Here is a 27412-nt window from a genome sequence, read left to right as displayed (position 1 = left end):
GGAGAGGCAAAAACAAGACACACATCATAAGAAAAAAACTCTTTTTCATATGATGTCTTCATAAGAGAGTCTCCTTGTGTTGCACCTATCCTTGTATGCAGTTTTCAATGCCTCATAGGACATGTTACTGACAGTTTTGTTGCCATTGGTCCCAATTGTGAGTGACTCCATTGGTAGTGATGGATGATTGAAATCCCTCCATTGAGAGTAAGCTAGACCTGTCGCTCGATTCACTGCATATTCATTGAACATTCGGCTGCTTCGGCTACCGTATATAGTGTTACTACTGTTATCATATCCTATCTTTCTACTTCCATAGAATGGTGTGGATGACCCACTTTTATCTATCACCACATCACCCTCAAGCATCCTTAAGACCTATACATACATACATTTGCAACATACAAAGCATCAATTACATATGCAGGATGGTTAGATCAGTAAACTTATGAAAATGGACATTCAATGCCCCATTATATGAGCAAATGAGCATCAAAGGCAATTGTTATATATGCTTATGTACCTGGGACATCCGAGGTCGATGATGCGGGTCTTTCCGTATACATAGAGAAGCTGCATGTGACATGCAATAAACTTCGTGATCTGAATAATTACCATTCAATAGAGGATCAATTAGTCGTTCTGTTGCGTTTTCTTCCAATATTGGTCGTGCCTGCAAGTGCACAACATCATCCATCACAAGTAATAAAAAAAACCATATGGAAAAAACTTAAATACAAAACATTGCTCAAAATTCCAGAAAGAATCTAATGCAATATGTCGCAACACCAAAATTTTGTGCAATATAAAAGAACCAATTACAATATAACAATCCAACAATGTTTTAACATATTGTGCTATCAATTTAGCTCACACGGTTAAGACCTCGTTGGTTTCAAGTTACATGATTGTTTTAGACTAGGAATTCAACACAAATCTCGTTATTGTTTAATCCAGCATTATAACACATTGCAGTAATTATATTTTTTTGATCTTCCCATGATGAGATAGAAATGCAACCCTACCCATTCACTAAGGCATTGTTGGCCCTTCGGACGATTCAGATCTACAGCCTTTCTCCCCGTAACAAGCTCCAATAGCACCACTCCAAATGAGTAGACATCTGCTTTTTCGGTAATTTGCCCACTTTGAGCATATTCAGGGGCTAAATACCTGTATTTATTTCATTTATACACACATGTTAGCTGCATCAAAACTTTCATCATGTATCGCAAAATGAGTTGGGGAGAGTAGTGTTTAATTATATTAATGAAATGCTCAAATGCTTTTTATTTACCCAAATGTTCCAATAACTCGAGTTTGAACGCCAAGATCACCATCCGGTTGCCATCTTGCTAATCCAAAATCACCAACCTAAATGAATGAATGAATAAATGATGAAGCAAAGAATATATCCATCAGAGATGTGTTCATAGAAAGAAAAGACGGTGAGAATGACGTCGAAATGAAGAGTAATTTTACCATTGGTTCAAAATCATGTGTAAGAAGAATGTTGTTCGGCCTCAGGTCACGGTGGACAATGCATCCAACCCGACATTCTTCATGCAGATATCTTAGACCCCGAGCAGCACCAACAGCAATCTTCTGACGTGCTGCCCACTCTAAGCAACCCTTCTCCCGCCCTTCAAAATGATTAACAATATTGTACATGAATTATGGTAAACCAGATGAACCTAAAAGACTAGCTAACCCTATCTAATTACAAAACCCTAGATCTATGTCCACACCAGAATGATTTACAATGATGAGCTAATAAGTATATCTCTAACAAAGAGCTTCCAGAGATTGCATCATAATGAAGAGATTTCACAAGGTGTCTGACCCTTAATTTAACAATGAAATCCGGAGAACTCGCAATGCAATGGCTGAATTTCATGGAGTTGGTTCCCAAACATTAAGAAACAATATATGAAGAGGAAAATATGTATACCATACCATAAAGATGAGTGTCAAGAGATCCATTGCAGACAAATTCATAGACGAGGAGCCGGCGTTTGTCTTCAATACAATAACCAATGAGCATCACCAAATTGCGGTGTTGTGCACAGCTCAAAACTTCTACTTCTGAGCAAAACTCGATATCACCTTGTGAACTAGCAAGCCTATGTTGCTTAACTGCCACAGCTTGACCATCTGGAAGAACACCCCTATGTACACATCCGAAACCTCCTTCTGCAAGGAAGTTTGCTGTAGAGAAGCCTCCGGTCGCAAGCTCTAATTCAGCATATGTATACCTTCTAGGAGGTTTCCCAAACACTGGACCTTTGTGCTGACAAATAGAGCATAATGGTGGAGGACCCGGAGGAGTATGCTTAGATAAGGACACTGCCCTTCTCACACTTGATGTTCGCTCAAGATCTACACCCTTTAATTTCATGAAATAGTCGCCGTCCTCTGTTTCTAATCGTTGCTCTGGATTCCATTTAGAGAGCTTCTCTAGGAGGTCATCTGTGGCCAACATTCTCTTTGACCATGAGTTCTTAGGATCTTTATCGAAAAGCATCTTCATAGAGTTGGTGCTAAGCTTGGAAGGCAGTTGCCTATTAGATGAAGAATTTAGTCTCATTGCCTCTGTTGCCAAGCTTTCTCTCATACTGAAGGAAAGTCTAGAGCTTCCAGAAAGCCTCTTCTTTGATGATCCTAGAGGAGATGTTGGCGTTGACAACCTTCCTTGATGTTGGGCAAACACTTTTGGTGTAGCATTTCCGGAGTTGGGCCTTGTTTTGGCCATCTGCATCCATGGATCCATCGAATATAGCCCTTCTTTATGTGCTGCAACATTGAGGAATCATTAACAAGGTTAAAAAGTATAGAATAAGTAAGGGTTTAGGATTAAATTAAGCAAAGGTAAAGGGAAATGTGCTAAGTATTACCATTTGCTATGCCAAAATCTGGCCACATATGCTGTAGAGGAATGTTATCATAAGCGCGTTTGGAATAAAACAGATCAGGGCTTGCATTAGCGGTTTTGGAAACTGGGATTCTCACATTGATGCATGATTCTTCATCACTACATTCATCCTTAGAAGGCTCATACTCCGAATCAGTATCAGTTTCAATAGTCAAAGGTCCGAAATCTCCAGGATTTGTATATGTTTTCACAGCAGCTTCGGTACAGAGGGCCGGAGATGTTCCCCGATCTGAGCTGGTGGCAGAGGAAGTACCTTTGTCAGTTACAGTGAAAGGTGTTCTAACTTCAGGGCTGCTTGAGGAATTGGGTTCTTCTGAAATGCTATGTGCTGATGAATCAGGAGGTGCTCGGGTTTCTTGTATGTTCGTTGACGGTTGTGTACACTTTGGGTGTGGAATTGTTTCCACATTCCTTGAGTTGATCTCCGAGGACCTCATGAGGTTAAGACGAAGGATTTTCGCATCTTGCCGCTTCACTATGACCAGATTGCATTGAAGCTGATCCACACAACACTTGGCTTCTTCTTTCTTCAGTTGGCTGGTAACCATTAACAAAGGATACAGCCCAAGAAGCCTTCAGAGATTTTCATCTTGCAAAACGCGACTTAATGAATGTATCACAAATTACCAATAAACAAAAAACTTCAGGAATTAACCTTACAATATAGATCAATATGAGGATATGGCAACATATGTTTCCATGTGGGAACACTCCAGACTGCGTGCAATCTATCTCAGAAAACACAAGGCACAATATATAGGAATTTTGATGCAAATGTAGTTGATAATGTTGAGCATTGCAAGGGAATATGAGAGGTATAATGCACCACAAAATACAGTACAGAATGCTCATAATGCCCGGTGAGATTGTAGGAAAACATGACCAAAAATGTACCACAAATAATAAGGAAACATTACAACACAGAATTCTTAATGCATTAAAACAACTAAAACAAGAGAAAGAAAAGGCAATGAAAAGCTCACCTGTCTAGAACAACCCACGTGGCCCCTACTTTCTGAGCTTCCATGGCAGCTGCTCCTTTGCAAGCACCTGAGACCACCCTTACACTAACCTTGACCTATGAAATACATGTGGGTGGAGATGAAGAGAGAGTTAGTAGTATAGTGGATGATATGAAAGAAACCAGGGATTTATGCTTAAGAATGGTTTTGAATTCATTGGTTTAGGGGGAGGTTAAAGCTTAGGGTTTGGTGTTTAGGTTTAGGGTAAGTGATGAGATTTAGGGATCACTGTTTAAGGCATTATTGTTTGGAGATTCCTGTTTAGGAATCTGATTTTTTGGCTTTACTATTTAGCATTAAGTATTCGGATTTTATGTTGTTTGGGTGTAGCATTGATTGGTTTAGGCAATAACATGATGAAAAATTGGAACATATAGGTAGGCATACATGAAGATACCTGTTTGGAATCACAGAGACTCTGGATCTGTTGCAGTGTGAAGATGTAGAGGTCTTTCATCTCCTCCTCCATATCTCTCTTCCTGTTCCCTCCTTTGCTTGATCGATTCGCACAATCCCCTGCTAACCTGGGTAAACCCCACAGCCTCATTCTTCCTGCAAAATAGTTTTTTTTTTACGCACACACACACACAGACACATATCAGAACATTTGTGCAAGATGATTCGGAAATGCTAATCAGGAAACATGAGATTTAGGATCAGAGACAGATATATATATATATATATATATATATATATAGAGAGAGAGAGAGAGAGAGAGAGAGAGAGGCAGTTTAGGAATCAAGCAATAGTACAGAAATGCATACAATTTCATTGCATACACAAATGGAAAGCAATGTATATATATGGAGATGCATTACATAGATATGCACAGACATTGCAATTCATTGCATACACAAATGGAAAGCAATGCATTACATGGATATTGCACAGACATTGGCATTAGACATTGTGGAAGTATATGTTGATGACAGAAAGATTAGGGATTGAGGCGAGAAATGGAAGAAATTGAACCTTGGGATGGAGCCTGCAGGAGGGCCACGAGGGTGAGATGGTCCCCAGGGTGGAGAGGGATGTTGGCAAGGGACCAGTCAAGGGCGTGCCTGTTCATCTCCTTGGACGCGTTCACTGCCACTACCACGCTCTCCCCCTCTGCATCCCTGGAATCACCAGAAGCTCCACCTCCACCTCCATCTCCAGGGCCTGGATTGGAATTCCTGTAAGTTCCTGCTGCCATGGCTGCTCCTCCACCCGACTTGCTGTTGCCTAATCCTCCTCCTCTTCTTGCTGTGGCTGTGGCTGTGGCTGTGTCTATGGCTATGGCTGCTGCTTCTGTTGGTGTTGTTGTTGATGATGATGATGATAATGTTGTTGCTGTTTTCTTCATCATCATCATCAGAAGAAGACTACTGCCTGCTCAAATCAGAATGCAGTAAACAATGAAAGAGGACACAACGGAAGAGATGAAGGAAAATCAGAAGGATCTATCTATACATGATCAGATAGATATTTGGGAGAAGGAAAATCGATAACGGAAATTGTTCGGAAATCAGAAGAAGTGGATGGATTGTTCAGAAATCAGAAGAAGGGAAGGGTCGAGCTTCTGCTTCTGCTTCTGTTTCTTTTTCTTCTTCTTTTGCATCGGAGGCAGGGAATCATTGAAGAAGGAGGACAATGGAGATGGAGATGGAGATGGAGATGGAGATGGTGATGAAGAGAAACAGAGGAATCAGTGAAGGAAAAAGGGGGAGGTGGAAGGGGAAGAGTCGAATTGAAATGAGATTGAGATCGAATCTGCAGAGTTTCAATATAACAAATTTGTATTAATTTTCATCAGAAGTATAGAGGATTAGAGAGAGAGAGAAGAGAGAATACTCAGAAATTTGTATGAGAGACAGAGACAGAGGAGAGGGGGGAATAAATATGGGGAAGTATATTTATTTTTTTTTGAAAATTGTTTGAATTTCTTTATTTCGTTTAGGAATTTTATTCCCTTAATTAGAAATATATAAATTTATATAAATTTATATATTTATATTTCTCGTTTAGGTAGTTGAAGGAAGTGGGTTGTTGTATTTTATTTATTTATTAAATTGATTAATTAATTAATTATTTTATTTCGTTATCCAGTTTTATTTTTGTTTTTGTTTTTGTTTTTGGGGATATACCTGATCGATCGCTTTCCTCTTCCCACTGTCAGCCTTCAGTCATTCATTTATGAATTAATTTGCCTTTGTTTATTTTTTTATTTTTTTATTTTATTTTATTTTATTTATCCATTTTTGTGCTTTTTTTCTTTTTTGTTATTTGGGGTTTTGTTTTGTTTTTCCTTCTTTTTTAAATTTCTTTCCTCGCATTTTTTATTTTAAAAAAAAACAAATTGCTGAAAATCTCTTCTTTTCTCTCTGCCAAATTTTTAATAATAAATAATAAGGCATAGAAATTTTGCGACAATTTCGAAAATCCTTTTCCTTATTTATTTATTTTACTTTTGGGGGTCCTTTTTTTTATTCATTCGTTTGGAGAGGCATATGTATTTCATTTATTTATTTAGTTATTATTATAATTTATAACTAAGTCGGGATCTTCAAAAGTATTGGGGGAGGAAATTATGATCATCTACGTCTATTTATTTATTTATTTATTTTATCTACTTGTTTATTTATTTTCCTCTGTTTTTTTTGTTTAAATTCGTGTGTTCTACGTTTACTTTCTTCTTTTTCTTCCCACTGTTATTTGTTTAAATGTCTTTTTTTTCTTCCTTTTTTTTTGGGGGGGGGGAGGAAAGCATTTAATTCCGGCGTTGTGTGTGTGTATGTGTATGTGATGCTTCTGATTCTTTTGTGAGAGATTTATTTATTGAATTTCAAAGGTCAAAACCTTTGATGTATGTATGATATGCTGCCCATCGTGTTTTCTTCTTCTATTTTTTCGTGTCAGTTTTTTATTTAATTCTAGATCTTCTGAAATGATTATTAATTTAGATCCACACATAACCATGGTTAGTTACACCCACCTAAACCCTAACCCTAACCCTAACTATTCAATTATGTACATACCTCATGTTTTTGTGCATATTTTTTACCTCCCCCCCCCCCCCCCCCCCCTTCTCCTACATTTGTGGTTAGAATTTAAATGTTGGTTCCCTCCTCCATATATGTACATATATGTATGTATGTACATTTTATATGTACAAGAGAACCTTAACAAACATTCTCTCCATGAAACCACCACAACTTACTTACTCCACGGACCACACACACGGTTATTTTTTACTCATTCTCCTCCTCGTCCTTATGTACTTGGAAAGAGCTCCACCATCCCCTTCCACACATATATGCCTTCAGAGCCGAGACCCCACCCCAATCTACATTACATGCATGCCTTTGTGATTGAAAACAAACGTGCATACATCCATAGAAGGGGTTATTTGAAAGTAAAAAAGAAGAAGAAGAAAAAGAGTATTGTTAGTATTTGTACACACACGATACGAGGGAAAGCTTTGAACTTGATTGGTGTGCACAAAATTCAAATTTAGTATTGTGTGGTTTGTTCGTCTAATGCAGCCCAATCATTTTGCATCGCACCATTGCCATGGATTTCCATTCGAGCACCCCACCAAACTAGCCCTAAAGGGCAGCTTTTTGTGTGAGAACAATTTGTATGTCCTTGAGGCGGTACTTTAGCTACCTCTAGATGTCATCTTAGTGCTAAAAAATATTTCTCCTCTCCAAATTATCGGTTATCAATATCGCAAGATACATGGAAGAAAACTTCATGCTTTATCTCACACTTGAAATGCCTCCATTTGGTTTTCATTCACGTGAGCTAGACAACCCTATGGCTTGGAATTTGGGGAGCGATCAATCATCCATAAATAAGAAACCATTCGTATATATATTCAATCTATGCACAAGTTTTCAACAATTATAGCACAGAATAAATATGTGTGATCCCAACATTACATGTCAAATTATGGTCATCTATCTTATGTGATTTCTCTTTCTTTTCACATCTAAGTCTTCCTTGAAATGCCAATGTTATTCCTTTGCAAGGTTAAACATATTCATGGGTATGTTGCTCATGTGGTTGTTCCTTTCTTGGTTGGCAAACACAATCTACAACGCCTAAAGCCAATCAATCAAGAAAATGGAATGATAAGTTATTGTTCTGGGTTGATTGCGAAAATGTGGGGTGGTTATTTTTTCACTTTGGTACAATTGATCTTTCCAACATTTTGATATGGGGTGTCACCCATACATGCAATTTTCTCTTTTATGCTCTCTAATTCTAACGTTATTGAAGTTTCTCCCACAACGTTGCTCTCTTGGTTATTTTTCATTGGATAATAGGAAAAATTAAGAATTGGCCATATTTATTCACGTGAAAGAAAACGTTTAAATGATATCTTCATTCTCACAAAGACATCACATGGAAAACTGATGAGCTCACCTCAAATTAGTTCTCAAGCATATTCAACATAATTGTTCACATGCCAACCCCAATTTTTTACCCCTCAATATATATTCACAAAGCATGGACGAAAGCTAAAGAGTATGTGATTCTCCTACAAATTTCAAACTTTGGTTCTAGGTCTATAGTTTCACATCTTTAATTTCAACCACCCAACACAATCCACATAAAAATCTGTCATAATATTTTCACCTTGTGTGTGTTTTCCGAAATAAAAGAAACACCCAAAGATATGTCCTATCTTATTGTGCATTAACAGAAAACCCTAGGTTTTCAAGATTTAAATGAATATTTCGATGTCGTAGAAGATTCATTGCTATTTCAAAGCGTATTGCAGGAATCCAACAAATTTCAACCTTCAAATTAAGTCTATAGTTTCAATCCTTTACTTTCAACTGGCCCAAACAATCAACGTAAATTTATGTCTGAATATTTTCAACTCTTGTGTGTTTTCCCGATAAAAGAAACACCCAAAAATACACCCTAGCTTATCGTGTATTAACAGTAACCCCCTAGTTTTCAAGATTTAATGGAATACTTCGACGTAGTATATACTTCATTGCTATTTCAAAGGGTATTATGGTAAACTTTAAAGATTTGAGTAGTATTCTAGTAAATATCCAAAAACCAGGGGGGAAATTTTGTCGTTTTGCATGAAAAAATGTTAGAGTTCAAAACATCTATTCACATTAAGGAAAGGAGAAAGAAGATGTTCTACCTCTTTCACTATCAGTTTCTATCTCTATCTAGTGGATACATATGGTAGAAAACTTTCTATGGAGAGCTATGCCACTTTTACCCATTCAATGGTTTTTATACATAAACCAGGTGAGAAAGTAAAGAGAGGTAAGAGTGTCTCCCATCCCCTCTATTATGTGTTAAAAGTGATTCTTTTATTGCCACTTGGTCTAAAATTGCAAGTATTGTATTTTTGATGTGTTATGGGTGGCAAGTTACCTTGTACAAATATAACATCACACACACCTATTGACCATCGTTGCCTTTTCAGAATATATTTACATACAAAATATCTCATTAGACATGAGGATGAAGTTTGAATCACACTTAATTGTCTTATTGTCACTTTTTACTTTGCATGCAACCCAAAGAGATTCATCCTTACATATTCTTTGATTTTCTCCATTAGGTTGTCGTGAAACGTGTCACTTAGTTTGCTTGATTTTACTCTTAGACCACAACTTGAAGTGAAGATGATAGGAATTAATGATGAATGAAGTCTAAGAAGTGGAGACCTTTTAATGTCCATTAAAGCCAAAAATCAGTTGATGAGGCAAATCAAGTGTTTGTCACATTATGCCACAACCTGATGCATGGAAAGGCTTGCCAATTACCATTGGAGTACAATCGAATTCATGGCAACATAAGAAACAAGGGGAGGGAACATATGGATATAACGCAGTCGCCAGATTGTTCAACGGAAACTATGACGTCATGCATTCAACCCCTACATATATGGTTAATTAATGGTTAGAAAGAGAAAACGACTGTGAATATCGGAATCTCCAACCTTCGCTAAACTAAATGGCACAAGGGATATGTTTATCTTTTGGTATACGTTTTGCCCATATTTTTATGAACCACCAAGATTTGTGTTTTAGATTGACAAAGTCTATCAAGACTCAGAAGAAATTTGGAGGCATGAATTTGACCAATAATATAATAAATTCAAGGTGTAATAACAACTTGACAAAGGAGCACTAGACAAGTAGATTGGAGGAGACTTGACTTTGTCTTGAAAGTAGTGAATGATTTCTAGGTGTTGCAATCAAACACTTTCTTGTTATTACAAGTTTCTAAATTTTACATTTCTGAATATTCACTTCGCACATAATTTGTCTACCTGTTGTCACATTTTACTAGTTTTCGACATCACAACTAATGTTGTACTTCCTTTGACAAAGCCATCTTTTCAATCTTCAATCCTTGGGCCATGGAGCAAACCTATTTTTAGGGCAACTTGTTAGTGTGCACGATCCCAACGAGTTCCTATAATGAATGTTATAGTAAACCCATTGCTCGAGACTTTATTACCACTATGTGATTTTGAATAAGATAATCTCGTAAACAAGTTAGCTTTGATTTGTAGGAACATCTACACTCTCTTAAATGGTGTGGAAAGGCAATGTTTTCAACCCTACCATACGTTTATTAACTTACCATCTTCTTTCAAGACTACAACTTATTGCACCTCCCTAAAACAAAGTTGTATCAGTATTCCTTTTGTTCATGCTTGATTCATTTTCAACGTCAACTTGAATGTAATGGACCTTATATGAAGAGCAACAAATCAAATTTTGATGGAATTGATCATTAAGCTAAACATTATTGCTCACACATATTAATGGGTAAGTGCATTGTCCATGTTTAGCACTTGCAAGTTTGAATGACTATTAGGCCTCACTAATGTGAGAAAGGAGTTTTACCATTAAATATTTATCATACCTCTCTTTGAATTTACAAAGCGTAGACCAATATTATATCACCCCAATATTATACCACCTCAATGGTAACCCCTTGGTAAGTTGCATATTCCTTATCAATGTATGGATGATTATATTGAGCATACGACCAAGTTGATGAATTAGTGAGACAACACTAGCTAGTGCATACCCATAAACTATATCAATGATATCATATCTCTCTCAATGGAAATCTAAAATACACCTTTACCATCAAGTTGTTTTAAAACCATGCGTCAACCAAATGGATTTGTATGTTTGTCAAGAGAGTTGACAACTTTATTCCCTATTGCAATCTCTTACGAAGCAACACTAAAATATGGCTAGCAATAGATCATCTCATTATTCATTCAACAAGCTTGCTATATATAGGGCAATATCAGAATAAGGACACATGAACACATCATTGCTTCACAAACACACTTGACATATAATGTTGACAATATGACAATGGATTTTGAAGCAACGAAGGGAACACATCACATGCCAAGGGCCAAGTACAAGCAAGGTTGATAAATGATGCTTCCACGATGGCATGAATGTATGTCCAATCTTGAGTATACGAAAGGTAAATAATTGTATTAGCAATGTTGCTTTACTGTATCGTGACACATTTAGTTCGCTTTTGGTAGTCGGTGGACAAATGAGAAAATTCTCTATTTCACGTTTTGTACGTCAAGGTTGTCCATTGGCCCTATTCCTGTCTTGTGCTACTTGTGGAAACCTTTTCAATGTATTTTTAAATTATTCACATGTTTCTCTTACGGGTTTGTCGTTGCCCTCAATTCAGCAACAATTGTTGGTTTCAGTATTTGCAAATGATACTACAATTTATGTTCAAGGTAATGATAAGATAATTTAAGAAAATTACAAGTAGCAGTGGAGGAATTATGCTTAGCTTCTAGAGCAAAGATAAATTGGCATAAATACTATGGTTTTAGGGTGTTACAAAATCTGATACCTACTTGGATGCCTTTGCAAGAATTAAAATGGGTTCCTGATGGAACCACTTTTCGTTGCTTGGGATGCCAAGTGGAACTTCACATTAATGTGGATGTGTAAGTTGCGCCTCTACTTTTAAAGCGAAGGATAAAATTGTTGCTTTGGGATTCGGTTGACTTGTCATTTGCAAGCCGTGTAATTGTACCTAACCAAGTTCTTCTTGTAACTATATGGTCTATTACTTCTACTATGTTGTTTGCTAGGTCATATATTTTGTAGGTGCAATGTCTTATCCATAATTCCATTTGGGGAGGAAAAAAAAGACAAGATAAATGACCTAAAGTAGCTTGGGCAATATTGATTGCTCCGAGACATAATGGTGGGTTGGGGTTGGTGGATTCGAAGTCACAATGTAAAGCTTCGCTCTCTAAATTTGTGTGTGGAGCTATGTTGCCAATGCAAGGTGTTTGGAGTCAGTTGATGATGCATAGGTTGTCTACTATGTGTCCGACAATAGGTGGATTGTGACAAACCTCATTAAGGTGGGCCTTTATTAAGAATTTAAATGTGTTTAAAACAACCTTGCCAGAAGATAGATTTCTTAATAGAATTCTCACAAGTTGGTCTGTCGTTAAAACATTTCTAGTTTGGAAAATGCCCTTGACAATGGAAGATTTGCCGTCCTAGACTTAATTGGGTGTAGTTAGTTCGAGAAGGGGCTATTATGTGTAATGATATTGTAAAGAATCAAGTGTGATTCTGTGCAACAGAAGGAGAATGTGTGTGTGTATGAGAGAGAGAAAGAAAGGGAGAGAGACACGGATATACATATTTTAGAGTCACGTTGGAAAATGATGGCCTTTCGGACAATCAGAAATAAGTTTCATATACTACGTGGATATGGTGAAAGGACTACGCGCTCCTAAAACAACGCTCGGCCACAACCAAGTCTAGGATCAAACACAGAAAAACGGATAATGTACGCACGACACAGTAAAGAGAAGAGTACACAGGATGTTTATGTGGAAAACCCAAACATGGGAAAAACCACGGCAGTTCACAGACTGCAAACTATCACTATGTTACAATGTGCAATAGATGAACACAGAGGCAACGACCTCTTGCTCATTGTCTTCGCCATAGGCGGCGGTTACAACAAAGACAATGTCCTCTTCGTCTCTCACTCTCTCTCACTCTCCCACTCTCTCTCTCTCTCTCTCTCTGTACACGGTTGCACTCAAAATCTTGCACCAACAAGAATGAATACAACACTCTACTAAGTTTGCCCTAAGTCATATTTATACTAATATGACTTTTCGGCTATTTACAAATATAGCCCCAATGGACTCTCAAAAACATATTTATGAATATGTCCCTTCATCCAGTAAGCACTCCTCACCGGGCCTGCATCATCCGGCTCTTGCCGGGCACTCGTCATCCGGTTCTCACCGGGCTTCCTTGCCGGGTACTCATCATCCGGTTCTCACCGGGTCTTCCGTTGCCGGGTACTCCACATCCGGATTCGGCCTCGGCTGAGTTGCTCATCAACACTGTTCTTCTCACTTCCCATCCGGAGGGACCTGTTTCCTAACATATGGGTATATTTGGCAATCAATATTGGCATTGCCTACATTAGTTTTCCCAATTCCAGAGTTGGTGGTCGAGGAACCATGGAAAGATTGGTCATTTGGTAATGGGAAATCGATTTATGTGGTGCACACTAATGATGTGTACCATAAGTCGATTGAAGATAGAGCTTGGTTAGAAAATAAGGTGTTGGATACATGGAGCATTACTAGAAATGTAAAGTGGTGGTGTAGAGTTTTAGATGCAGGGTGGCAGCCTCATCTTTCATTCCGTGCAAAGGTATTTCTTTGTCATGCCATAGTTGGTGGGTTGCCTTTGGCGATGGCCTTAAAACGAAGACATATTTCGAATGGGACATGTTTTTTCTGTACGGTGTTTGAAGAAGATGCTAGACATAGGTTCATTACATGTTCGGTTGCTAAGGCCATTTGGGTGATTATGTCAAAAATTTGGGCATCGATAATAGGGAATATTTTGTCACCTTATAAATGGGTTTTTATGGATGAGGATAAAGTTATGCCCACAACATCATATAAGGTGGTTTTTTATTACCTTAGATATTGGGGAATGTGGTTTAATTGGACCATGAGAAATGAGTTCTTGTTTGATGGACTTCATGGGATAACACAACAAATCCGTAGGATGAAAGGGAAATTGATTTGGCAATTTTCACAACTATGTTGTATGGGGATCTTGTCCCAAGAGGAGATAGACTTATGTCATCTAGTTTTACAACACTTGAGAGGGTTTCCCTTGCACTATCACTATTTATGAAGTAGTGAAGATAGCAAGGGGTGTATTATCATTTTGTTTTAATAACAAACATTGATTTACGAAAAAAAAGAAGACACGGATATACAAAAAACTAGAAATTTGTATAATCAAGAAAAATGAACAACCAATTGTTACAAAGAAGAGGAGAAGGTGCTTATGTAGTCACATATTCTCTCTATACTCTCTCACTACAACTACCTCTTCAGAAGAGGTGGAGACTTAACTACCTACTAATATGTGTAATAGGACTAACTTCTATGACACATTAGTTATAATACAAAGTAATGGGGTGTTCACACATTTGGCTATTCGTAAGGGGTGTTCCCATACTAAGGAAGTTGAGTTTGATTCTCAATAGATATGCAAGCGACATTGGGACAATTTATGGCTTCATGGTTCCCCTCAAGTAATCAGATATGGTTTGGCTATTTTTCTCCTTTACAAGTTAATTTAGGAGCTTAAAGTAGCTAATGTTGCAGGTGATGCTATGTACTTTAATTTTGATGGTGATGGCAGGTTGTGGCATGTATATTTTGCATCTGACATGTAGACGTCGCCAATATTTTGGTTATTTGAGTAGTTGCAAGATCGGGGGAAAAATGGTTTTTGGATCCATCCTTTGAAGAATGCTTGTTGTATTTAACAATCGACAATCATTCAATTCGGTTTGGTTCAATTCGAAAGTGTCAAAACCCAACCGTTTAAACATTCTGAACCTTGAATCAAACCGAACCACGAAACCGTTTTAAAAAATCCAAACCGCTAAATAAGTGGTTTCGTGGTTCGGTTTCGGTTTTCGACTTAGGTGAAAATTCAAAATTCAAAATTTTTTGTTACTTGAAAATTTTAAATTTTTTTCCTAAAATGTGAGAATTAGGCTTAAAAATGAAAAGTTTGTTTTAAAATATATTTAAAAACCATTGAACCGTTTAAAGCAAACCGAACTGAACGGTTCACCCCCCCAAACCAAACCGAACCGTTAATCTGTTAAGCCACGATTTCATGGTTCGGTTCGATTTAAACCATTTCATTGCCAATTGTTAGTTGCATTGTTCATTATGGGTTTTTCAGAAAAAACCTCTTCATCATTTGGACTAGGATCCGATTGATTATCAATGGAAGAAACCAAATGTTGGTGGAAATAGTACACCTTTGCAATTTTTCCAATATTCAATTAAGTTAGGTAGAGATTCGTTGTTGCAATCAAAGTATAGATGCCCTGCTGCCATGAAGCATTGGTCTGAGAATAATTTGCACGAATTGCAACTAGCAAAATTTTGGAAATGGCTATGGAGTATGCACTTACTGAAAAAAGCTATTTGTTTTTGTTGGTGGTTGATTCATTATGCTCTTCTTGTTGGTGATTCATTGAGACAAAATCAACAATATGCTTGTGGAATGCATTGTGGTGCCCCTACTTAATCTAATTTGCATATGTTTTGGTGGTTGTCCCATGATCAAGCAATTTTGGAGTAAGTTGTTTTTATTGCTGAGACATCGTTATTATCGTTCACTTTTCAACTTTTCTCTTGGGGTGCACTATTATGTTGGTGTACTATTACGTTGTTGGCTCTTTGGATAATATGGAAAGCAAGATATGGCTCTATTTTTGACAATGCTCACATACATCTATGCACTATGCTTCTTGACTTCTGGATGTTATTTGTCCACACACGTGGTCAATATGATCTGCAAGGTTTGGGTGATGTTCTGTGGCAAAGGCAAGTGGCCTTAAAGATTTGATGGCAAGGACTTCACTTATTTTTGGATACAAGTTCTAATCTGAAGTGGAATTATGCCATACCTTCTTTATTGTTCTACTTGTTTCATATATGACAACATCTACTTGATCAAATGCTAATACTAGTCTTTGTATCACTTATGTTTTTTCAATGTACAAATTTCAAGTAATATACTAAGGTGAATCTTTTAATAAATAATAATAATAATAATAGATGTATTATGACATCTCATCCACTTCTGATATTTATCCCGACAATCCAAGTACAATTATCTACATATTTCCATTGAAATCAAATACAACTAAACACATTCCAATAAAATAACTTGGATAGGTCTAGTAATTTATTTACTTTTTGTCCTGAGGAAAAAGGAAGAGATGCACTAGGGACAACATGCTATACATCCATAACTAAAGAACCCTTTGCATAAATATGACATTTTGGATAAAACATGGTGGGCTGTAATTCGAAAGAAGTCTGAAATTTACAAATAAATTATGAGAACATAATTTTGAAGCATAAAAAATGTGGGATGCTTTACAACAATGCCCCCTTGCTACTCCATCCAAATTTATCGAAGTTATTTTATTGTTCTTGTTAGAATTGTGCAGCCATACTCCTTGTTGATAAGACTTCCAATATCATGTTAGAAAATTAGTTCTGAATGTTTTTTGGAAAAAAGAAAGTTTTGAATGTCTTACCACACATTCAAGCGGATTTCTCTTTTCACGTCCTATCAAAGCATTCATTACCTTGACCTTTATTTTGGAACTTGTTACATACCATAGTGTTCCTCTTCCGCAATTTCAAAGCAATTTGCACAAGTGTGTATACCAGTTAACTCATAATAGACAACCATTTATGGTTATCGCACATCCTAAAAAGTTGAAAGATGGACAGTTTACCATGAATCTCTCTTCCTAATCAGGCATGTGCATGCACTATTGGGCAGATCATCTGAAAACTTATTCTCAAATTTAAGAGCATATATTTGCTATGCATCAACATGAACACACACAACCTTATATTACCAAATAGTCCCTCACCTTCTTGTCTTAAAATCTTATGGGGCCCCAAAAGAACAGTTTGGTTCTAAATGGCAAAATACTTGATTTCTTCTGATTTATATAGAATCAACTCAAGTGACAAAAAGCAAATTGCACTATGATTCCTTCCATACATGTGTTGCACTACAAATGAGTATATACATATATTGTGAGACTGCCATAATCATGCACACGTGTCTTGTAATCACACAACAGGCAACAATGAAAATGGCATGTAGATGAAATTTGTTAAAAAATAACAAAACCTCATTAAGGCTTATATATGAAACCACAAAGCAGCATATACACCCCAATCCTCCATACAAAACTGACCTATTTGCTTATCTTGCCGGATATCAGTAAGAGAAATTCATTCATTGTTAATTTTCTCATATAGGTGATTCGAATTGGTAGCAAAGCTAGCTTGATTAGCAAAGAAAATAGAACCCACTAGCCCAAGTTTCCAAGCAAAGCTTCCCTTATAGACAAACATGCCTTGAACAAAGATCACCAAGGTCACCAAACGCATAAGGTGGATAAGTATCCATGGTTGATCATCAATCTGTGCGCGGCTTCTTTGGCGAAACTTGTGCTTTTTCATCTTGAGAAGTAGATACCACCTTGCGTCTTTTCAAACCCTTCATTTTTGCTAATGCCATTTTCTCCACCTGAGGTTTATTTAGAAAGAATGACATCATATACTAATGCTTAAAATCCAAATGAATAACATAAAAAATATATTGCCTAATATAAACCCAAAAAAGAATACAACAAAACTTTGAAAACTAAGTAGCAATATTATTGAGCATTTGTTCCAGAATTGCTTGCAAACCATCTCCAAAATCATTCCACCACATGTATTAAGACCATTATCGGGAATCTTTAGGAAACCTAGAGCTTGCATATTTGTTTCAGTATGGATAATATGAGTTCACCCATATACAATCGTAATTTTTCTCCATTGGTCAATTTTGGCTTCTAGTTTATGTTAACATATCTTTCTCTCTCATTAAAAATATTATTGAAGTATGATACAAGTTTATTATTTAATAGGAACAATTTATTGAGAGTGTAAAACTTACCTCCTGTTGTGGCATGTACATCCTTCCAACTTTACCAGCCAGTGAATCACGGCCAACATTCTTGATCTGCATACTTCATGATATTAATACAGAGGAGACAAATCTCATTTCTATAGAATGGCTTTGCTCCTAATATGAATCCAAACTTCACCTTTTTCTTGGTGCCTTTCAAAGTGGATTTCATTGCTTCTTTTCTCAAATCATCATTAGCAAGTCTATGCCTCCGGATAACCAAATCCATGGAAGGACCAATTTCAATGAGCTCAATCCTTGGTATCTTCGTTCCTGATTTCTTTAGTTGTATTGCACAGTGCTTGAAATATACCTGGTTAAATGAACATTTCTAGTTTTTCAAAATTCCGCATAAGTGATTAAATTGTAAAGAGGTAAAGGAAATAAGATGACCTTGTTACCAACAGCAACAAAAAGATATGTTCTATCAAGTCCCGCTAGATTAATTGCCTCCACTACCTAGAACAAAACCCAAAACGAAATTGCAACAATTAATATTATCTCTTTTTCTGAGTTTTTTTATCTTTGTTTTTTTGAAAAAGGATCCCTACTTCTCCTCTAAAAACATCAATCATGATCTCCTTCAGGTGCTTCAGTTGTTCATCTTCCTCAAAACCTTGACCAATAAAGACGAGGCAAGGTTTGGATCCTTCCTGTGGTGAGCTTTTCTTCCCACCTCCAAATGAAATTATCGGATCAAAGTTCTCCACGCCGATCTCTATAAGATCGTAAACATGGTGATCGTACATCCGTCCAATCACAAGATTATTAGGCCTCTTCTTGGAGTGAGAACCAAACTGTTACACCATATTGAGAATAAGTACATGTCATTTCTTACTTGGAGTATGCTCTAGAGAAATGCAGTTTCTTACTTGGAGCATGCTCTAGATTAAAACATCATAAGTCAAAATGTTCTAAATAAAAGAATCATGAACCCAAATCATACAGATAAATGCATGAATGAAAGATGCCAGTTTTTACTTAAAACACATTCTAGATCAAAACAGTTCGTATTCAAAAGATGTACTCAAATTTAAATGATCCAAGGCACCATGTTCTAGCTTAAAACATGTTCTCAAAATCTAGATTAAGACAATTTCATACCGTATTAGATGTTCTAGATTAGTTTTTTATTATTAAATCAAAGCAATACTAATACTTTCTAATCCAAATGCATGGAATAAAAATAAAGTTTAAATCCACTCATCTTGAGCTGCAACGAAAAGATACTCACCGCAAACAAGCTACAATCTGTCCTGCGGGACAGGAATTCAAGATAGGCTTCACCTCCAGCCTCAAATGGTCTAATGTTCTCATTCCTTCTCGTGTATTTGATGGCATTGCCACCCGCCTTCCGGAGACGATAGAAATCTGAAAGAATTCCTTTTACAACGCTACTGGTAGAAGTTCCATGGAGGAGCAAAAGCTTCTTTATGTTTTCGACCTACAAAAGATCCTCTCTATTTCCCTTTTTCTCTCGATCACAGCACACACTTACACTCACACACACACACACACACATCTAAAACATTCATAAAAAACTATGTCGCACACATATACAGGCACACAATCAATCTATCTCCGTGTTTCAATAAAAATACAGCGACAGAGACAGAGAATATAATAAAATTTTGGGAGAAAAGAGACAGAAATTAAGACTCACAAGCTTGGGAGCTCGTTTCTCCAGATCCCGGATGCCCCGCTTGGTCTTCGGTTTCACAGCTCGTAACATGTCTTCTCCGAGCTTCACTGTGTTCTTCTATTAACTCTGAAGCAGAAGAAGAAGAAGAAGAAGAAGAAGAAGAAGGAAATGAGCTACCAAAAACAGAGCAGAACATGTATGTAGTAAAACCTAAGGGAAGGAGAAGAGGCTGATATTTTTGGGCCCCTTCAGTTTTCCTTTATTTCAGCCCATGCCCCTCTGTCTCATAACCCTCCCACTTATTCCATCCAAATGCCCTTCCAAATTTCCTTCCTTATGTTATGGATTGTCCAGTACTATACTGATACGACTACTCTGGCCCAAGGCCTTCGGAGTCCTAATGGAACCATCGTGAGCACTTTCACATTGATGGTATGGAACGTTAATTGCCTAATAGCTCAGTATGTTGTTATAGTTATTTCATATGAAGGAAAGGCTTAGAAACCCTAAATTAAGATGATCGTAGAATCCTCACCAGATTGAAGGAATCATGCAATGCAAGTGTCGGGCCAAGTGAGACGTACAACCACATAAGTAATGGTTATGAAACCGATGATGATGGGATCAATCATCATGCGGAGCAAAGTGCTCGCTCGGTTGAGACATACATGCATCTAATTAAGGATTATGAAACCAATGGTAGAGAGATGTTGTAGAGCAAGCATCCATTTTCATAACATCTTCACTTAACGCACTCAAAGCGAGCAATGCCCTTTAAAAGAAAATGCCACCAAAAGAATTACAATATTCTTGATTATACGAACAAGGGTGATCCATAGTGTGAGGTGGTATGCAACCATAAACGAAAATCTAGTGAGGAAGTGTTAATACAATAGAACATTGAGGGGGATTTATAGGATGGTGTCCGATAACAAAAAATTTATGCTTCCTAAGGTACAACATTACTTTACAAATTCATCTTGCCAATTCAATGTCCTTTAATAATGATTATTAATGGTTTCAGGTCATGTGATATCGGCATTGTTGCATGAGTATCGTCCTATTGTGTCGTACATTACAAACATGGTATATATAGTATGGGGAGAAAACATGGAAGTTGTTCATGTAGTTAAGACAATAAGTTGTGGAAAAGCTTTTGCATTGTTGTACCTACCATTCCAAAAATGTGACAATACTTTCAAGATGACTTCTTTGTTGTCTAGGAAAAATTTTAGAGAGATATTGGGTTCTCAATTGGGCAACACAAACGTCTCAATTTATAAGTCGATATATTTTACTACAATAAACTTGCCAAGAAATCATGTCAAATATGGACATAAATTCCTTGGGTGATGTTATTGGATCTAAAATTTATATTATTTTGAGAATGATCATATTGCCATATAGTAAGAAACTTAAGGCGAAGATTATTCTAGTTCAAGTGGTTGTGAGACCATAAACATCAAGAAGTTATAATAAAAAATGTTTTTGCCATTAAGATTTAGCCACTTCACCAATTGACCTTGGCAAACCATTAAAAGAATGTGTATATGTTATTTGAGCAAAATCATCATGAATTTGTCCCTTTTTTTTCATCTATTATGTGTTGACTAACCAAAGGATTGGTCAATGCATCTCCTTTTTATCTTTTTGGGGGGGTTGGATTATGAGCATTTTGCGAAATGCCTTAACTCTACATACCAAAAAAAACTCATGCCTATTTCAAAGTTTTTCCCAATATTTTGTGGTGTTGTGTTTATGCACAATGCACAACAAAAAAGTTTGACTAACAAACATATATGGTCAATTCATCTCTTTTTTTATACATTTGTGCATTTCATCGAAAGCATTTTGGCGAAATGCCTAGACCCTACATACAAAACAAAAAACTCTAATACCTATTTCATAGTTTTCCCCGATAGTAGGTGGTGTTTTGTTTATGCACAATAGCCTTGCAAATTGTGTCTTAGACCAATTAAGTTAAGGCCAACCACCATAGTACAAGATGAGAGAAATAATCATTGGTAGTCAATCCACATTTTTCTAAAATCAGGTGTCACTTTGGATTAGCTAAGCAACATTGATTAATAAGCAATGAAAACAAACCAAGTGGATACAATTTATTTATATGAGGAATGTGGTGCTATTTAGAGAGTCAAAATGATCAGCCCTTTCCAACATGTGTGGGTAAAATGAGCATGATGTGTATTATTACATGAAAATGGAACATGCAATTCTTGATATATAAATATTTGAACACCCACTACACTTGATATTATAGAAAGCCTCCTCTATTCGTATGCCATCTACACATAACTGATGGAACTTGTGCAAATTTTGAACTTCTGGTTGGAAACCCAATCAAGATAATGTACAATCTCAAATACATTTCTGTTAAATATACCATCTATTTCACAGATGTATAGCATTAATTTAAGAAACCTGGACCATGAGGCCATGTTGGTAAGATCATACACCATTTACTTCAATGAAAGGGTTTAAGATGTTTGATTTGGTTCTTGCTCTATGAGCCACAACTTGGGGAGTTCAATTCCCACCAGCACAATTAAGTGAGAAAATATAAACAAAGAACGTAATGTTGATAAGAGATCTTAGATGGGTATATATTAATAATAAGGGAAAGAAAACCCAGGGAGTGAAGAAAGCTAGGGTAGGTACTGGAATACAAATAAAAGAAGAGATTTCTGGTTATGTGGCTGATCATCTTGAGCAAGAATATCAAATGTGGAAACAATGAAAGCTTCGATATATATATATATATATATACTAGAAGCATGAAGAATATTTAAGGTTAAGGTTTAGGGTGACAGATTTTGTCTTAGGATTATGGGTGGTGTTTCCATTTCAGGGTTTTGGGTCTAGAATTACATTTAGAGTCTTCCTTCACTTTGTGTTTATGAAACAAGAAAACAAGAAAGAAAGAAATGTAAGGGGTAATTCTTTGTTAGGATTTAGAGTTAAGGTTAGCTATAGGGTTAGGGCTTTATGTTTATCTATTTAGGGTTTTGGGTTTAGGATTGATGCATCTTTAGGATCGCCAGCATCTTTCAGGTTGTGTGAGACTCGTTTAAGCAAGTCTTCGATCTTACCCCTCATCGCTACCTGCGAGGTGTTCAGTTGCGAAGCCCTTGAAAGCTGCTCTTGGTGCTGGATCTTCTCGAAAAGCGCCTGCCTTTCCGCCTCGACCTCATTCAACCTTATCTGAAGATACCGCACCGTGTACTCTTCCTCGGCTTTCTCCGACTTATCAACAACAATCCGTTGCAGATTCATAGCATCTTTCATCGCATCATCAGCCCTCATCTGAAACATCTCAGATTCCGCCAACCTTAGCTTCACGATCGTCTCTAACTCATCTATCTCTTGCTTCTTCCTTAGCCTTTCAATTTGAAGCTCCTGTAGCTCTCGCTTCTTCTCGTCGAGTTCTTTGTCGGATGCTTCTAGAGCAGCTCGAGCTCTCCTGAGAGCACGAGATTTCTCTTGGGCCACCATCTCCATCTTCGCCACCGCTTCTTGAACAACTTCTGCAATGCGATTGCATGCTTCTTGTGGTTCTATCATCTTTACATTCTCGCCTTTGTATCGCTCAACTTCTTCTGCTTCCAAATCTACAGCAAAAGTTAGAATCAACAACAATCAAAACTATTAAGATTCCATCAATACACAACCAGTTTGATCTTTACAAAATGGCTCTACAATATTTTGATTAAAGTTTCCTTGGATGTTCAATTATAAATGATTGGATAAATTCATATCTTATCTTATGAAACTCTAAAAATGTATACAAATACTGGGTTAATATTTCCACTTTTTCAATAAAAATTCACCTTATTTTGAGCCTAACATTAATAAACTCTTAAAAATTCCTTAACTTCTAAAATAATTGCAGAAAGGTTCCAAAAACTATGAAAGCCTACTTTTAGCTATGAATCCAGAAAAAGAACGTAAATAACACACATCACCTGCATTGACGAACACAGATCATCTGTTCAATAAGCATAAAGAATGACACGCAACGAAAACAAATTATAAAAACTACAAGAAGAAAATGACAACAAAAGAAAAACAAGAATCACTTGTTTCTAAACAATCATCATTGATTTTTCCATGATAACAAATGCAGCAAAAGACATCATGTTCTCCAGTACTGATCAAAGATATGCATGTTTTTATAGCCACAGCATTGTAACCAATGAAACATTGTTTAGAAACATTTCATAGCAAAACGTATCTGACATAACCATATAGGAGATTGCAAAAAAAAGTAAAGTAAAAGAATGAAAACACTCAAAAAATACTTGGATTAATTTTCTCCACTAGATTCGTTCTCTCAGTTCTCTTTAAAAGCATGTCAGACTAATCTGAAAATTTTAGGGAACTTTTAGAATTTCAGCAATCAGTAAATACTCTCTGCTGACTGAGGAAAACTCATAAATTACTTATAATTTCCTAAATCAAGCTCTCTTTCCATATTATAAATATCTAAACATATATCACATGCACATGCACAGACATACTAATACATATATAGATAATGCATTACATTTGTATTCATTTGAATTGCAAATGTTTCTGTTTTTGAAACAAAACTTCAATACCATGAAACTAACAAAACCACAAAACATTTACTTGATGTTGTGACAATTACGCCATAGATAACACGCATAAATGAAAACAAAGAGGACTTTACAATGAAGTATACCTTGGAAGAAACGTTGCATCTCGTTGCACACAGAGCCACCATCTGCTCCATTCTTTAGCCTTTCCAGTAGTTCTCCTGACTTCCAAAACAAGCTCTTTCCTTTTGAATCCTCAGCCCCATGGAAGATCCGACGAACCGAGTCAAATTCTTTCAGAAGTTCTTCAGAGTCCCAATCACCCGCACAAGTTTGAAACACGTCTCTGACCCATCCTAACAATTCCGATGTATGCTTACAAGCTTTACATGTGAATAGCATTTCTGGTGAACCTTTCAATGATACACCCATACTAATTTGATGAACCTTCATTGCACAGTCAGTATGGGTCCAATGAGAGCATTCATCACATCCAATCCAACGGCATGTGTTCACATCAAAGTCAAATTTAGTACATATTGTGCACATGCATACATTGCAAAACCCACTCTTTGTAGAGCAAATGTCACACCTACAATCATCACCGGGTAACTGGCTCTGGCATGCCATGTTTCTACATTTCTTATGGAAGAAGACCTCAATTAGAACACTTTGTGTTGCCGATATGTCGGGGTGTAGAAATGCTTGTATTCCAGTCTTCAAAGCCACGAGAATCTGCAATTGACTCTGATTTGCTTTTAAAAGATTCTCTGGAGAAATATTCTTTCGGATAAGTACAAGATTCTGAAGCATTACGAATTCTTCTCTTTGGTTTGATCCACCAGAACCATTCAAAATATCCCGAAGCTCAGCTTTGAGGTGTTCTTGTGTTTCGGGTAGTTGCGCATTCATCACATCGGCAATGACTTCGATGGGTCCAGAAGCAATATCTTTCAAAGATATCTTGTCTGAACCACTGATAACTCTATGTATAACACTTTGCTCGGGCCCAATCTCCTCTTCTTTGATGAGGGTTTTGCTCAAATTCGGTTCATGAGTAAAAAGGCCCAACTTTCCTTCGTTTTCACTTCTTTGTTCTGCTGTAGACTTGGAGCCCCTTCTAGAGAGATCCATTTTTCCTTCATGCTCACTTCTCTGTTCGACTATAGGTCTAAGTCCCCTTGTACCAACACCAACAACAGCTTCAGAAGAAGAAACCTCGTTTGCTTGCTTTTCTAGCGTGTGAGTGGTAGATGACGCTCTCTGAGCTTCGACATGTCTCCTAGAGATCAAATCAGCACTGCCCATTTGTTGATGTGAAGGTAAAGATGAAGGATCGATAGGACCCATCTGCTGATAAGAAGACATATCTTCACCTTCTATGAAGGACCTTGCCCTCTTCATGGAAGCTTCAAAAAAGCAGGGTACAAAAAATACAGAAACAGAGATTGAAAAAAAAAGAAAAACAAAAGGAAGAGGGAAAACCAAACCAACCCTAAAATCTGTGGATTAGTTCAGAGATCGAAACTTGGTCCTCTGACTTGCGATGAAATCACCCAATTTCTTTCTGATTTTTCTGTGATTTTTTATTTGCCAAAGCTGCTAAATGGGACACACAAAGAGGAAGGAGTCATTGATTTAGACTTCTGTCTTTACTTCTCCTTCTTCTTCTTCTTCTTCTTCTTCTTCTTCTTCTCCCTCCCTCTTTGACATCTGAAATTACAGAATAGATCATTCATTTTCTTTGAAATTCTAAAATTGGCCTCTCCACTTTGGCTTTATATCAGAATATACCCCCATAGGGCCTTGACTCAGTCCTTTATATTTTGCCAAATATCAAAGTATGCCCTTTGACTTGAAACCCAAACAAACTAAAAAGCCTTTCCCCTCATCTTGGTGGGGTTAGAGTATCACTTTCATGCAATGAAACCTTGTTGGTTCGAAATCAAGAAGCACGCTCACTTCATAAGATTTTTACTCACCTTTTCACTTAGCCGTATACCAAGTTTCGTGCTTTCTAGCTCAAGTTCACATTCAATGTAAGCTAGAACCGATCCTTTTTCATTGGTACAATAAAAAACAGAGTAATCTTAGTGCTTACTCCCTTTTTGTTTTCTCTTCTAGCTCGGATAATTTAGCCTCCTACATTTTCGTTGAATGTCAAATACAGTCATCATTCACGATTTAGAGTTGAGTTTGCTAAATGTTATGTACGGCATTTCATTAGAATGATCGCCTCTAACCAATGAAGATTAATGGTAACAATTCCGAATGAGCAAGTACATTGTCTATGATTGTGCGCATCAATTGGCTTTTGAAAGTAAAAAAGCTTGTTAATGATTTTTTATTAGGGCATCTTGTTCTCTCATTTCTCTCCATCATAATGTGAACCCAACCTTGACATCTATATCCCACCACCAACTTCCATGGAAGTGTATCTCATTGTCTACATTCAAGCCTTCAAAATTTATTCCTCATGGCAACGAACATGTCCTGAGAAGGTTTATTTTCCTTTTGACAAGGGTATTGTTTCTCAATGCATATTTGTTGAGATGTATTCTGTTTTGATTTCCATGTCGTTAATTGTAGTTCGTCCTCAAAAGTTGGGTGAGACTCCATGAATGGTGAAATTTATTTGTGGTTTGAAGTCAATTGCAATGTTTAGGTGGATATTGGCATGAAAAATGTAATCAAATTAGTATCATGATGAAGACCTTTTGGGCATGTCCACATTTTGGGTGCAAAGAATTGTGTGTTGGAATAAGTTGTGGTGAAAAAAAATGGCTTTGAATAACTTATGTCGGGGGAGCACGAATGCGGCTTCATAACTTTGTTGGACTGTACTTCATGTTCATGAAACTTTGTGGAAATGCCTCCATTGCAACCCAACAACTAAATTCACGTTGTTGAGCCCAAATGAAAATCTCACTGCATAACCTCCATTGTATAGGGAATGAAGTCACTCAATTCATGAATAGAAGGGATTTATGCACTTTGCATCTTAGATTGGCAACAAATCATTAGCTCTTTCATGGTTCTTGTGTATCAAATTGAGGAAATTCTCCATGGTTATTGGATGCTTTCTGGAATGTTCTTATCGCTTATTGGATAATGCATCATGAACAATTGTTTGGTTCCTAATA

The 27412-nt window shown here is 36.9% G+C and overlaps 3 protein-coding genes across 3 annotated transcripts; all 3 read right to left on the bottom strand.

The window, feature by feature from the left end:
* Positions 1-41: 41 nt before the first annotated feature.
* On the bottom strand, positions 42-5299 carry LOC147857968 (uncharacterized). Its single transcript, XM_087327578.1, has 10 exons — positions 4927-5299; positions 4352-4506; positions 3916-4010; positions 2895-3469; positions 1957-2793; positions 1483-1643; positions 1298-1374; positions 1026-1173; positions 524-673; positions 42-378 (listed from the first exon to the last, which is right to left on the bottom strand). The coding sequence occupies exons 1-10, from the start codon at positions 5297-5299 to the stop codon at positions 46-48; spliced, it is 2904 nt and encodes a 967-aa protein (XP_087183704.1). The 3' UTR covers positions 42-45.
* Positions 5300-17192: 11893 nt separating this feature from the next.
* On the bottom strand, positions 17193-19870 carry LOC147857967 (Ribosomal RNA processing Brix domain protein). The gene is made up of 7 exons (XM_087327900.1): positions 19714-19870; positions 19285-19494; positions 18602-18847; positions 18444-18509; positions 18190-18363; positions 18039-18104; positions 17193-17624 (listed from the first exon to the last, which is right to left on the bottom strand). The coding sequence occupies exons 1-7, from the start codon at positions 19780-19782 to the stop codon at positions 17514-17516; spliced, it is 942 nt and encodes a 313-aa protein (XP_087184026.1). The 5' UTR covers positions 19783-19870; the 3' UTR covers positions 17193-17513.
* A 2328-nt stretch (positions 19871-22198) lies between these two features.
* On the bottom strand, positions 22199-25715 carry LOC147857966 (OBERON-like protein). Its single transcript, XM_087327352.1, has 2 exons — positions 24416-25715; positions 22199-23321 (listed from the first exon to the last, which is right to left on the bottom strand). The coding sequence occupies exons 1-2, from the start codon at positions 25671-25673 to the stop codon at positions 22711-22713; spliced, it is 1869 nt and encodes a 622-aa protein (XP_087183478.1). The 5' UTR covers positions 25674-25715; the 3' UTR covers positions 22199-22710.
* Positions 25716-27412: the final 1697 nt, after the last annotated feature.

Source organism: Azolla caroliniana, unplaced genomic scaffold, assembly GCF_043228905.1.
Source record: "Azolla caroliniana isolate FFs.n. ecotype wild unplaced genomic scaffold, voAzoCaro1.0.p SCAF_11, whole genome shotgun sequence".
NCBI classification, from domain to species: domain Eukaryota; kingdom Viridiplantae; phylum Streptophyta; class Polypodiopsida; order Salviniales; family Salviniaceae; genus Azolla; species Azolla caroliniana.
This window is presented reverse-complemented; position numbering and strand designations above follow the sequence as displayed.